This window comes from Vigna unguiculata, chromosome 8, assembly GCF_037176805.1.
Source record: "Vigna unguiculata cultivar grain cowpea cultivar isolate G323 ecotype 2 chromosome 8, ASM3717680v1, whole genome shotgun sequence".
Classification (NCBI taxonomy): Eukaryota; Viridiplantae; Streptophyta; class Magnoliopsida; order Fabales; family Fabaceae; genus Vigna; species Vigna unguiculata.
The window spans coordinates 18,905,502-18,920,240 of record NC_140799.1 but is presented as its reverse complement, the minus strand read 5'-3'; the positions used below and the strand labels follow the sequence as shown (position 1 = coordinate 18,920,240).

The 14,739-nt window shown below is 44.8% G+C and overlaps 1 protein-coding gene across 1 annotated transcript; it reads right to left on the bottom strand.

Moving 5' to 3' along the window:
* Positions 1-413: 413 nt before the first annotated feature.
* LOC114193747 (uncharacterized) lies at positions 414-1,440 on the bottom strand. Its single transcript, XM_028083663.2, has one exon. The coding sequence runs from the start codon at positions 1,372-1,374 to the stop codon at positions 631-633; it is 744 nt and encodes a 247-aa protein (XP_027939464.1). The 5' UTR covers positions 1,375-1,440; the 3' UTR covers positions 414-630.
* Positions 1,441-14,739: the final 13,299 nt, after the last annotated feature.

The window sequence follows — 14,739 nt, the reverse complement described above, 5'->3', positions numbered from 1 at the left end:
ATGAATAACAAATCAATAAACTCGATATTTTAACAAAATTTTCTTGTATTTTGTAACATCCCTCTTGAAGTAATAAAGCAATAACTTATTCTATTAGTCTTTTTACACAAACTGTTTTTCATACATCACTTTTATGTCGTCATACACCCATGTCAATTCACTTCCCTTTTCATAAAATATATTTTCTTTAACTCATTAATAAATAGACTACATCTATCTCATCCTTAATATTTCCAATTTAATTCACATTGATGCAATCCTTAAAAATCAACATCCATATAACTATATAGAGTATTAATTAGATTCATTCTAATATTAAGTTGGAATTTAGCTATATTACATTTAGTTACTAATATTAAATTAAATCTTTAATTAGATTAACCTAAAACTAGATAAAATAAATAGCATAAAACTGAAGAAAACAGTATCAACTTCAACTTTTATAGTCGATAAATCCAAACTTCCAAACTTTACAATGGAGGGGTTTTTCACCCAAAATAACAAAGGAAAAAATTAATGACATTTATTTATTGGTTGAAACGAGTTAAGGGCAAGTACAGGATCCTTGTTAGGAGTGTTTGGACGAGGATATGGAATTCCCATGAGAAAGTGCATTTATAATTCTTTCAATCACGGCTTGTTCTGAAGGTGGTGGTGGTGATGATGATCATGATGTTCAGGTGCAGGAGGAGTTGCTGCTACATCAACAATGCCGCTAGAAGCACCTTCATCTGCTCCAGGTGGCGACGATGATGTGGCATGAACACCATGCACACCGTGACCAACTTGCTCATTCTTTTTGATTTCTTCATCGATATGGACATCATCTTCAACTGTTACCACCACCGTGTTACGTCCGAAGGGACCAGGCAAGATGGTTTCATTCACCCTTTTCTGCTCATCAAAGTGAATCACTTCCGTCTCTTGCGCCTTCTTCTTCTTCCTCCTCTGAACGCAGCAGAAGAAAGCAAAAGCCACCATTGTGAGCAACAAGAGGCCACTCAATGAGACCACCACCACTATTATGACTGTTGGGTTGCTTGGAGAGGGTGGAGGAGGTACAAGAGGGGCAGGAGGAGGAAGTGGGGGAGGACGAACCGGTCGAGGTGGTGGCGGTGGAGAAGGACGAACGGGACGAGGTGGCGGCGGGGGGCGCACCTTTGGCGGTGGAGGAGAAAATGGCTTAGGTGGTGGTGGTGACCGTAATGGCGGTGGCGGCGGTGACCGTAATGGCGGTGGTGGCGATCTAAGTGGTGGAGGAGGAGGAGGAGGAAATGAACGCGGTGGTGGTGGAGGGCTGAAGAAGGGTGAAGGTGGTGGTGGTGGAGGAGTGAAACGTGGGAAGGGAAAGTTGATGGGTTGAGTTGAAGCCATTTTGGTTGTGTTTAAGGTTGTTTGTTATGTCTATGAATTGATGTTTTCGAAAGATGGGTTTTTGAGTGTTATATGGGAGTGGATTTATATGAAAAATGTGGGGTATGAAGCTATGTTGTATGTTTGATAACTTGACTCGCATGCGAAGTTTTGTTAGGGTTTGTTTGTAGTGGAAAACACTTCTCTATGGATTTGCTTAGCTTGTTTGACTTGTGTTGCTTCCTCTTCTTTCTATATTTGTTTTGTTTGAAAAGACGGTGTTAACTCTGCTGAGCGCGGTGATTGATATGTAGTTTACTTTGGATGAATTTTTGAGTGCGTTTAAAGAAACATTTTTAACTTAGTGTGTTTAATATATTTTTTTTCGCAGATGCATTAATAAAAAAAAACTTTTCAAATATAATGAAGCCTCGCCAAATTGGATATATATATATATATATATATATATATATATATATATATATATATATATATATATATATATATATATATATATATATATAGTTTCTTAACTTGGTGAACCAAATAGAGTTAGAATTATCTAAAAGTGTGGTTTAATTAAAAAAAAAAGCACTTAACTTGGTGAGTAGGACTGTACCACACCTAACCGAACTCAATCAAATAAATAAGAAATACATCAAGGCAGCCAAATATTCAGCCTAGGCCGAGTAAATCTAATTTATACCGGACCTGGTCAACTTAACCATATAAATGATAAACGAACATGCCAAAGATAACCCAAGTACACGACCTGGGCCGCCATGGTCTCGAATTTAAATGAATAAAGGCTAAAGTAACAACAAAATGGCCAACACGGATAGTATACAGCCAAGGACGACATCTGATAAGCCAAGAAATAAACGGATCAGACCGCCCTCGAAGACTTAGTAAAATGGAGGTCCCCGCGTTCGATAGACCTTGAGGGGTCTGGGTTAGGGCCCAAGCCCACTCATAACCCAGGCTAGGGCCCAAACCAAGGCCCAGCCCATTAGGTAAACGAACATCATTAATACTCTATAAATACGCATGGACCCCACGAATTAAAGGTACGCATTCATTAATCACTAATTTGACTCTTTGAGAGCTTTGACTTACTTGAGCTTCGGAGACTCTTCTGTAGGTAACCCCTCCTGGGTTCAAGCTGACATGTATCAACTGGGGAGAGACCAACTGAAGAGATAGCGGACTACATGGTAAGGTGACACTTATGCCTAACTCATCTTATTTGTTCTCTGCAGGAACAATTGGCGCCCACCGTGGGGCACGAGACGAACACCTTTAGTACCCATTTTTCTCTGAAGATGGTTTCCACCCGAAGCAGAGCTGGAGAGAACAAGCAAGCGGATGCTGGTCCCTCTGGACCTCCTAGCATCACCCCTGATCTGGCCGCCATCCTAGACGGCCAAGCAAAGATGCAACAAGAACTCGCGGATTTGAAGAAATGTAGCGCTGATGAAATGGAGGCATTGAGGCAAGAGAACTCTCGCCTGAGCGAAAGATCGAAGCTGATCCCAATCTGAAGGGGAAAGCCAAAGAAACTTTTGAAGTTGTGAAGTCTCCGGCCTTCTAGCCCACAGAGGAAGAAAGTGAATACAATCCCACCCCTCACACCTTCACCACCACCCAACAGACACCCATTACCTCTACCCATCCCCATCACTTTCCATCTGGTCAACCGGGGCTTACCGCACCCCCAACCCCTGCCGCTACCCTCCTTACCACCCAGATCCCCTACAACATACCCATCACCCTACACACCACACATATTCCACCCTATAACCCACAATACCTTTCGACAACCCACATTCCCCCTCACAACATCACCTCCACCTTTCTCGCTATGATCAACCACCCCGTTCCACCTCACCTGCTCCCTCCTCACCAGCCCAGATGTCGTCACCCATTCACCGACTTTATCGCCAACACCCCTCTTCCAGCCCAGTGGGAGCCTTTCACCCTGGATTGCTATACGAGCACCTTAAAGTCTACATCACCCATGTCGCCTTGTACACATCCCAAGACGCAGTCTTTTGCAAAGCTTTCCCCACCACCCTCAAAGGCCCTGCCCTAGAATGGTTCACAACTCTTCCGCCTTACTCAATCGACAGTTTCGACGTCCTCTCCCACATGTTTTCCACCCACTTTGCCAGCAACCGTCCCCATCAAACCATCACCATATCCCTCCTGGGCATCAGACAAGAACCAAACGAACAACTCAGAGCGTTCATCGATCGCTTCAGTAAAGCAGCTCTTCGTACACCACACCTCAATCAGGAGATGATCCTCTAGTGCATGACCCTTACCCTACAACCCGGCCCCATCGCCAACAACGTCTATCTCCACCACCGCCAACCCCACCCCACAACCTAACCCACGCCCTGATACCCGCCCACGCGAACCCTGCCAATCTCGCTTCACCAAATACGCCCCCTTACCGTAGCTCGTTCCCGCATCCTCGACGAAGCCCTCCAAGCCGATCTAATCCCTCCACCACGCAAGACAACCACACCCCCCAACGCCGACATGACCAAATATTGTCGTTACCACCACAACCATGGCCACACTACAGAAGAATGCAAAGCACTCCAGGATAAAATAGAAGAACTGGTCCGTGCTGGCCACTTTCGCCGCTTCATCCGTAGAGACGGCCATTCCTCCTCCTCTCGATCCCGTCACCCCCCTCGACCGACCACAGACGTCCACCACATGAATCCCATCACAACAGCCACCCCGCCCAACCCAACAATCAAGAACCAGAGCCCGCCCGCACCGACATCACCCCTGCCGACCCCCCCTTACGAGGCACCATTAACACCATCTCTGGTGGCTTCGCAAGCGGAGGCTCCACCTCTTCTGCTAGAAAAAGACACCTCCGCCATATACAATCCATCAACCACATCACCCATTCCCACCACAGACGCCGTATGCCTCCTATCGTATTCACAGATGATGACTTCCACGGCCTCGACCACCAACAAGATGACCCCATGGTCATCACTATTGAAATCGAAAATTACGTTATTAAGAAAGTCCTTGTTGATCAGGGCAGCTCTATTGATATCCTCTACTGGGCCACTTACCAAAAACTCCAACTTCCTGACACTGCCATGGTCCCGTACGAAGAGCCAATATATGGCTTTTCTGGCGAACAGGTATCCACCCGGGGCTACATTGACCTCCACACCGTCTTTTGGGATGGAACCCAGACCAAAACCATCCCAATCTGCTTCCTTATCGTCGACGCGCCAACATCCTACAACATCCTCCTGGGCCGTCCTTCCCTCAATACCCTTGGCGCAGTCGTCTCCACCCCTCACTTGGCCATGAAATTCCCTGCCCCATCCGGCGACATCCTGACCATACACTGCGACCAGCGCTTGGCACGCGAATGCTACATGGCCATATCGAACAACCCCCTGGTTCTAGCATAGTCCTATCCGGCGAGGACCTTGACCCCAGAATAGGTCGGGATGTCTGCCTCAAACCAATTGAGGACACCTCCCCTCTAGAGCTTCCCAATGGTCACTCTATTAACCTAGGCACCGGTTTAAACTCTGACGAGCGTGCCACCATCACACCTATCCTTATCAACAACATAGATCTTTTCGCCTGGTCGACCGCCGACCTCCCTGGAGTGGACCCCCAAGTGGCATCCCACAAACTATCCATATATAAAGAAGCCTGCTATGTATCCCAGAAAAAACGCAAGCTTGGTGAAGAGCATCGGCAAGCAGCCAAGGTCGAAGCCGACAAGCTACTGAGCGCAGGATTTATAGAAGAAGCTCAATACACCACTTGGCTTTCTAACGTTGTCTTGGTGAAGAAAGCCAATGGCAAATGGCGGATGTGCGTAGACTACACGGACTTGAACAAGGCTTGCCCTCGCGATGCCTACCCCTTACCCAACATTGATCGACTCGTGGACGGTGCGGCAGGAAACAAGGTGCTTAGTTTTTTGGATGCGTATTCAGGGTATAACCAAATCCCCATGGCCACAGCAGATATGCACAAAACCGCCTTCATCACGGACGATGCCAACTACTTCTATAGGGTCATGCCCTTTGGCCTCAAAAACGCTGGGGCAACTTACCAACAGCTAATGGACAAGGTGTTCAGCCACCTAACGGGGCACTGTGTCGAAGTATACGTCGACGACATGGTTGTCAAGTCCCCAAGTCATCACCAACACGCTGAAGACCTGTCAGCAGTGTTCTCTGCGCTGCGCCAATATAACATTCGCCTCAATCCCGACAAATGCGTATTCGGCGTTGACCGGGGTAAATTTCTTGGTTTTATGTTAACCCAACGCGGCATAGAGGCCAACCCTGAAAAATGCAAGGCTATCATCGAAATGTGCAGCCCCACTACTGTTAAGGAGGTCCAACGTCTCATTGGCCGTCTCATAACCATCTCTCGTTTCCTACCCAAACTAGTCGAACAAACCCAACCCACAATCCAACTCCTAAAGAAATCCACCCGGTTCACGTGGATTGATGATTGTGAACAAATCTTCCAAAAACTCAAAACAACCCTAACCTCCCCACCTATCCTCCACAAGCCGGACACCAGTCAACCCCTGTTGGTATACATCACGGCCACCGACTATACCGTCAGCGCCGCGCTTGTTCAAGAAATAGAAGGCACACAACATCTTGTGTATTTTGTGAGCAGAACATTGCAAGATCCTGAAACCAGATATCAAATGGTAGAAAAACTAGCCCTATCTTTGATCCGCGCGGCACACCGCCTCCGCCCATATTTCCAAAACCACACCATAACCGTTAAGACCGACTATCCAATCTAAAAAATATTACAAAAACCAGATCTAGCCGGACGCATGTCATCATGGGCCGTGGAACTGTCAGAATTCAACATCCGTTATGAACCCCACGACCCTATCAAAGCCTAGTGTCTTTTAGACTTCGTCAACGACCTACAAGAAACACCCATAGAGGACCAGTGGACACTTCATGTAGGTTCCTCAAATCCAAAGGGTGTCGGCGCCGGCATCGTCTTAGAAGGCCCCAACGACATCCTCATCGAAAAATCCCTTCATTTTGCTTTCGAAACGTCAAATAACCAAGCCGAATACGAAGCCTTCCTCGCCGGCCTTTCCCTATCCCGCGAAGTAGGCGTCAAGAAGTTAACGTGCAAAACCAACTCCAAACTCACTGTAGGTCATCTAAATGACGAGTTTCAGATCAAAGACCCCATCCTTCTACAATATTACCATCTGGTCTGTGCAGTCATCCGATCCGCCTTCGAACAAGTCCGCGTCGAACACATCCCAAGAACCGACAACGTCAGGGCCGACATCCTTTCCAAATTGGCCAGTACCAAGCTCAAAATCCGTCACCGATCCTTATTACAACAAACACTGTCCACACCTTCCATCACACACTGATATCGCTGTCGTTAGGCGATCAAATTACCACTACTTTAGCAACTTCAGTATTGCCAGTTTGCAGTGAACAAAATAGTTAGGGTTAAGATAACCCTGAGTCGTCTCACAACGAATACGGAATTGATCTCGAATATTTGATTCTTAAAAATGCAATTAAAACTAGCAACTATAAAAATAGGGGGATTTTGATGTGCAAAGAAAATGACACGGAAGATTGTAAACACAATAATAGTAAATAGGTCAATTCCATTGTTTTTTCTAAATAAGATTCTTCATTGGTTATCTAGAGATTATTGTTAAATTAATTATTGTTGTTGTTTTACAAATCAATCAATGTAAAGACTCAATTCATTTGTTGGCATCCTCACTTTTAATCAAAGTACAGTCTCAATTAAAAGTGAGAATTGTTAGATTGTCCATAGTAAATTCAATCAAAGTACAGTCTCAATTAATTTTACTATGCCTAATCATGTCTATTCCTTTGTTTCTTTACCAAATAGAAAACTTAATTAATCAAAGTAAAGTCTTGACTAATTTTAGTTAAAGTAATTACCTCTAATCAAATTAAAGTCTCAATTATTGGCAAAAACTTATTTAATCAAATGAAAGTTTCTAAACAAAATCAAAGTAAAGTCTCAATTTAATTTAAAAACCTTTTAACTCATATGATTAGCATGCATGTAGATTTAAAATCATTATTTTCTATTCGATTAAGAAGCAAAGGACATAGATAAACAAAAACCACAACAATAATAAAAATAACAAACACATAAATTCATCTAACCTCAGAATCCATTTAAGAAATTACAGTGGAATCAACCCTAAAAGCTTAGCCCTCCATGGCTTTGATGGAATACATGATAATATGATGAAGGAAAGAAAATAAAAGAAAAGAGAGAATGAGAGATGCGATGGATGACGGTGTCTGCCAAAACCAGAAAGTTCTAAGTGTCTAAGTTGTAAGTTCTAAATTCTGTCGCTTCTGCTCCCTTAAGTCTCTTTATATAGGCTTTCACTGGACTTTGGGCTTTATCTGTCAGTTGCTAAAATCCTTTATTTTTATTTAATTAATTAGCAACTTAATTCCTATCCAATTTCCAATTCTGCCCCTCTCATTTAACCATATTTGCAGTTTTGACCAGAGTTGACTGCTGACTTTGACCAGTTGACCAGAGTTGACCAATTGACCAGAGTTGACCAGTTTGACTGTCCTATCAGATGCTGACACGTGGAGCAGAGTACTCTCTCTCCAGAATTAGGGTTTGCTGCTCCTTCCTCCTTCCTCCCTTGGCTGCGCAGGTGCAATGACGGCGGCTGCTGCCGTTTTCCAACGAGGTGGTTGTTGTGCGCATTTCACTGGTGCAGGTTGGATGTTGAAGCTGCTGCAGAGATGGTGAAGCTGTCTCGCGTCTGCAATGGTTGACGCAAACTGGTGCAGGTTCGTCTTCTTCTCTGGTGAAGGCTGTTGTGCGTGACGGAGCTGCGCAGGTTCGCGCTGGCGGTGTGCTCGCGGTGGTTGCAGGTGCGCGAACGGTGGCTGCTGCAGTTGCGTTCTATTCCAATCTGGCTCAGGCATGGAGGTTCGAAGATGCAAGGTTGCAGTGGTTTCGTGAAGGAAGAAGATGCGCACAATGGAGGTGGCGCGACGCGACGTAAAGGTGCAGATCTGCGGTGGCCATGGTGCAGTGGTGCGGTGGTGTTCGCTGCATCTGCGTGTGGACGTCTCCGCTGGTGCGTCGTGGTTGCTAGAAGAAGATGGTGGCGCCGCCGCTGCTGCAGATTGGTGGTGGCCGGTGGCCGGCGAGGAGATGGTGGCGGCGGCTGCCATGGTGATGGAAGGAGATGGAGGCTAAGGTTTGGGAGGTTGAAGGTGATGACGTGGCAACATGTTATTGGCTAAATTTTGAGTTGCTAGATCATGACACATGTCTTTATCTGATTGGTTAATTTAATAAGTGGAGGATTGCCACATGGCATGATCTGAGTGAGTTGGGTTTAAGTGGTAGGAGGGGTGCAACTTAGTGAAAACTGGGGGTGCAGAACAAGTTTTTGTGGTCCACTTGCAGGAGGAGTGTGCAAATAAAATCTGGGGGTGCATTTAGCTCCTGATTTATTCTTTTCCAGAATTTCTTGATTTTGGACTTATTTTCTAACTTTGAATATTTCAAAATCACACTATTAATCGACCAAAAATAAATTCCAGCTGCATTAACAAACGTTAGAATATCCAATAATATTTTATGCAACTAAAATCAATTTTTACGCCACTTTTACCAAACTTACTCAATAAATCCAATAATCACAAATCCTAATTAAATCAATCTTTAAGCACAGAAAATTCAATTAAATCCCCAAATTTAAATATTAAATGAGGGCAAAAATTTGAACTCATCACACACACTTGCCAAAATTTAACCCACACCCCAGCCAACAATGTCACCCCCTCTCAAAGCCAAAATTGGACCACCAAATACATTCAATACCTCAAAACCGGCAACCCCCCCCCCCTCGACGTGGACAAAATTTGGCTGGCTAAAGCCGCCAGGTACACCATGATAGGCGATGACCTCTACAAGCGCGGATATGGCCAACTCCTACTTAAGTGTGTCACGGCAGAGCAAGCCTAATATATCATCAAAGAGCTACACGAAGGAATTTGTGGTTATCATTCCGGTGCACGCACCATGTCTACTAGAGTTCTCAGAGCCGGATACTTCTGGCCGACCATAGAAGCAGATTGCCAGGATTATGTCAGGAAATGCAAGCCATGTCAGAAACATGGCAACCTTATTCACCAGAAACAGGAACAACTACGCCACATATTGTCCCCATGGCCATTCGCTAAATGGGGAATGGACATCCTCAGCCCCTTTTCACCCGGCAAGGGGCAGGTAATTCCTAATTGTAGCCGTCGATTATTTCACTAAATGGATCGAAGCCAAGCCGCTAACTACCATCACGGCCCAGCAAGTCTAACAATTTGTGTGGAAGGACATTATATGCAGATATGGCGTACCACATACCATCATCACAAACAATGGCCGACAATTTATTGACAAGGAGTTAGCCAAATTCTACACTGGCCTAGGCATCAAGCACATCACAAGTTCTGTAGAACATCCACAAACCAATGGGCAAGCAGAGGCGGCAAATAAAGTCATCCTCGTAGAGCTGCGCAAGAGATTGGATACCGCCAAAGGTCGATGGCCCGAAGAGTTAATAGAAGTACTATGGGCTTACAGATGCACCCCCCAATCATCAACAAACGAATCCCCATTCAGCCTAGTCTACGGCGCAGACGCCATGATACCAGTAGAAATTGGCGAACTGTCCCTATGCCGAGAACTATACGACCCAACCCACAACCACCAAAACATAGCCTTACATCTCGACCTTCTACCCGAACTCAGAGAAAAAGCCCAGATACGCAATTTATCTGCAAAACAACGAGTTGCCAGGAAGTATAATGCAAAACTATGTCCACGATCATTCGTCAACGAGGACCTAGTATGGAGAATGGCCAACAGTGCTAAGAAGAAGGATGGCAAATTCTCTGCCAATTGGGATGGCCCGTACCACATACGAGAAGATGTAGGAGGAGGAGCTTATCGCCTAGAACAATTATCTGGGGAAGAGATTCCCAACACTTGGAATGTATCCCACCTCAAGTTCTACTTCAGCTGAATGTATATTGTAATTGAACCAATACTTGTAACCCCGGGTGTACTCTTTTTCCTCACTTGGTCTTTTTTCCCTAAGGAGGGTTTTGGCCAGGGAGGTTTTAACGAGGCACCCCTATTCAATAAATAAAAAGAAGGGATCCCAACTATATGACTTTCTATGTGTTTTTCATTTGATTCGTTTAAGTTCCCCACCCTTACCCCAAGTAAGCGGCCTGGGTCGAACACCCTTATCTTATGCTTGATTCGTTTAAGTTCCCCACCCTTACCCCAAGTAAGCGGCCTGGGTCGAACACCCTTATCTCATGCTTGATTCGTTTAAGTTCCCCACCCTTACCCCAAGTAAGCGGCCTAGGTCGAACACCCTTATCTCATGCTTGATTCGTTTAAGTTCCCCACCCTTACCCCAAGTAAGCGGCCTGGGTCGAACACCCTTATCTTATGCTTAATTCATTTAAGTTCCCCACCCTTACCCCAAGTAAGCAGCATGGGTCGAACACCCTTATCTTATGACTTATCGCGACACACATACACCACATATAAACAAAACACAACATACATAATAAAATGCAGAACCTTAATCGCATTTAAACATAAGTGCAATGAACCAATGTAGCTAAATGTACCAAATATTACAGACAGTCTCAAATAATATTCTCGAATCAATTAAGACAGAAATCCTAGTCTGTGGGGATAGGTGCATCCTCGGCATCGCCCGCCTTCTTCTCCTTCTCCGCCACCTTCTCCTGCGCCCCCTCATTCCCACTGTCCTCATCCTCCTGGACCAACTTCCCGTCAATAACATCCTTATTCACATCAAACCTCGAATCCGTTACGTCCACATCCTGATGGAAAAAAGCCGCCTGCCGCAATCCCTTCTCAAAATCATTGATGTGCTCTTGTATGATGTTGTTCTTCAGATCATCAAGCTCACCAACAACTCCATCATACTTGTCCTTCAAATCATCGTAGTCCTCTTCCAATTCCCCTATACGTTTATTCAACTTTTCCTCAGAATCCAAGCAACGAACCCTCCATGTTGCCAACCTTTTCCTCTCCGCTTCCCAACTTTCCTTTGCCTTCTCCAACGCAGCCTTTTCCTCCTCTAGCTTATCCACCTTCCCCTGGAACTCCTCCACCTTTTCCCGGCCACCCTCCTTCACTTCTCTCCTATAAAGCGACCCCACACGCCGGCTCAAAACTAAAGCCTTGCTCCCAAATTCGACCATTGTTCTCACAATGTGCTCCGCATCCATGTTGTCAATAGAATTTACGATGGTATCTGGGAGGGTAATTGAAATGTCCTTCCTCACAGATATCTTCGGCAGCTCGATCAACCCAGATTTTGGCCCATTCTCCCCACTGGCCGACCCCGCTCTGCTAGCCGACCCCGTTCCAAGCAGGGCCGCCCTTACTTTCTTCACATCTTTTCCCTTCCCGGGTCGAGGCAGAAGCTCAGCCTTCCTTTTCGTCCCGCCGTGCACGTGCACCTCCACCACAGATTCTTATAAGTTGGGAACATCAGTCTTCCCAGCCGCCTTGGCCTTAGCGGCCATTTCCTTCCTCAACATTTGAAAAAGTGCCAAATTCTTCTTTCCAGACTGCGCCATATGCCCTACAATAATACATCACAACTCGGATCAAAACAACTTAGTATTATTAACACAGCTTAAGTAATAAACAAATACCTGCGATATCTATTATCGGGTGCACCGAATTATAAACTCTAACTAGGCTCTTAGTGGGCAACTTATCAACAAACTTCAACAAGGTCTCCACAACCTCCTTATCACCAACCGACAATTCATCCATCCCCATGTCCTTATACCGAGAAGGATTGTTTGTCCAACTAAAAGGGAACTTGGCGCTTTCGTCTGCGTTCAGAAAATAAGCTTTTCCTCCTTCTTTAACGACCACCTTGAAGTACTCATCCTTGAAATGCTTGAAAGACTGGGAGAAGGCATCCAGTCTGCTGATGCTGGGGCGACTAATTAAAGATAGCCAAGTAGCCAGCCGCCGAGGTCTGGTGTCGTAAAAATACAAGAAAGCATAAGGAGAGGGCTTCAAGTATAAGGACTGGCACAGAATGCGGAAAGCCTACAAGTAGGCCCAACTATTCGGATGTAGCTGTGTAGGTGCCATATTCAACGCCCGCAATACGCCCATGGTAAAATCGTCTAACGACAATCGCACATGAAGTTGAGAAAAGTGGCACATATACATGTAGAAAAACTTCTCGGTAGCCCCCTCCTGCCCATGGCATACCCGGTCGATAGCACTCACCCTCTCTAGAGAAATAATGTCCCCACTGACACGCTTGGAGATGACAGGTGTGCAGTTTAACCAAGAGTTCAGCAGACGGGACCACCTGAACAAAGATGATTGGTCACGAACGTCAGCAGCCGCCCACCCATACCCACCTTTCGCCGGCCAGTTGCTCTCCTCCAACTCTTCGGGGGGATCCTCTCGAACCTCCCTCACAATCTCCATTGGCATCCCACTCGTAACAGCCCCAGAACTCGTACCCTCTCCACCAAGTTGCCTATCCTTACTTCTATCCGACTCGGTACTCTCACTACTACTAGACGTAGACACGCTATCACTACTAGACATACCTGGTTTCGTTTTTACGAGAAGATGTCGGTTGAATTTGGGAACTAGTCGGACAGTATGACGCACACAAGATCTCTGAATTCAGAACTCTCGCAAATGAAACAAGTAACTCCTCACCCGTTTTCAAACCTATTTTATAGTCCAGGGTCCCAAACGACGAAAACTCTTCCCGCCAAAATAAAACCCCAGACCAATCGACACCATCATTGCGAAAGATACGACTTTTGAAAAATGACAGCGCCAAAACTTCTTGATTGGACCCCTGACACCCCTCCACCTACCTTTTGACGGTTACCACTTTTTAGCCTTAACACTGTTCACCACACTTAAAGGCTGGGGGACTGGTGTACCACACCTAGCTGGTTCCGCTAGCATACCAACACATATCACCCTTGACCGACAACTCCCATCGGACAAGGCTGGGAGACTGGTGTACCACACCTAACCGAACTCAATCAAATAAATAAGAAATACATCAAGGCAGCCAAATATTCAGCCAATGCCGAGTAAATCTAACTTATACCGGACCTGGTCAACTTAACCATATAAATGATAAACCTCACGAACATGCCAGAGACAACCCAAGTACACGACCTGACCGCCATGGTCTCGAATTTAAATGAACAAAGGCTAAAGTAACAACAAAATGGCCAACACGGATAGTACACAGCCAAGGACGACATCTGATAAGCCAAGAAATAAACGGATCAGACCGCCCTCGAAGACTTAGTAAAATGGAGGTCCCCGCGTTCGATAGACCTTGAGGGGCCTGGGTTAGGGCCCAAGCCCACTCATAACCCAGGCTAGGGCCCAAACCAAGGCCTAACCCATTAGGTAAACGAACATCATTAATACTCTATAAATACGCATGGACCCCACGAATTAAAGGTACGCATTCATTAATCACTAATTTAACTCTCTGAGAGCTTTGACTTACTTGAGCTTCGGAGACTCTTCTGCAGGTAACCCCTCTTGGGTTCAAGCTGACATGTATCAACTGGGGAGAGACCAACTGAAGAGATAGCGGACTACATGGTAAGGTGACACTTGTGCCTAACTTGGTGAGTAGGACCTTTTCTTAATTTTCATAAATGGGTGGTTTGATTTCAATAATAATTTTTTAAAACTAGTTATTGGCATATTATTTTAAGATCTAGTAGTTGTCGGGTTAATCACTCTTATATACACTTTCGAGTGAATTCTAGGTTTTATAATGTACTTCCTTTCTTATCTCTTAAAGTTTTGTATTCATCATAAATTGTAAGGTAAAAGATATATTCTTACTTAATACGTTTAAATTAAAAATAAAACATGATATAATACTCATTAATATTTGGTTACTAGAAATGACAAATAAACTCGTTCTGTGGGTATTACTTGAACCTGTCTCTGTTTTGACGGAAAATTCTTGCATTGACTGGGTATGGGTATGGGTATGGGTATGGGGAATCTCCGATTTTTTCAATTGAGTATGGGGATTTGTATGGGTATGGAGAATCCCCGACTTTTTCAATTAAGTATGGAGATGTACATATCCCCGTCACAATTAATTATGTAACTATATATATATATATATATATAATTTTTATTTTTTATTTCTTCTAATTATTTGGTTTGTCATGAAACTCATTCGCATCTTCACTATATTTTTTATCTTATCATAATTAT

Coding starts and splice junctions, on each gene's coding strand:
- LOC114193747 (XM_028083663.2), bottom strand. CDS start 1,374: ATGGCTTCAACTCAACCCATCAACTTTCCCTTCCCACGTTTCACTCCT.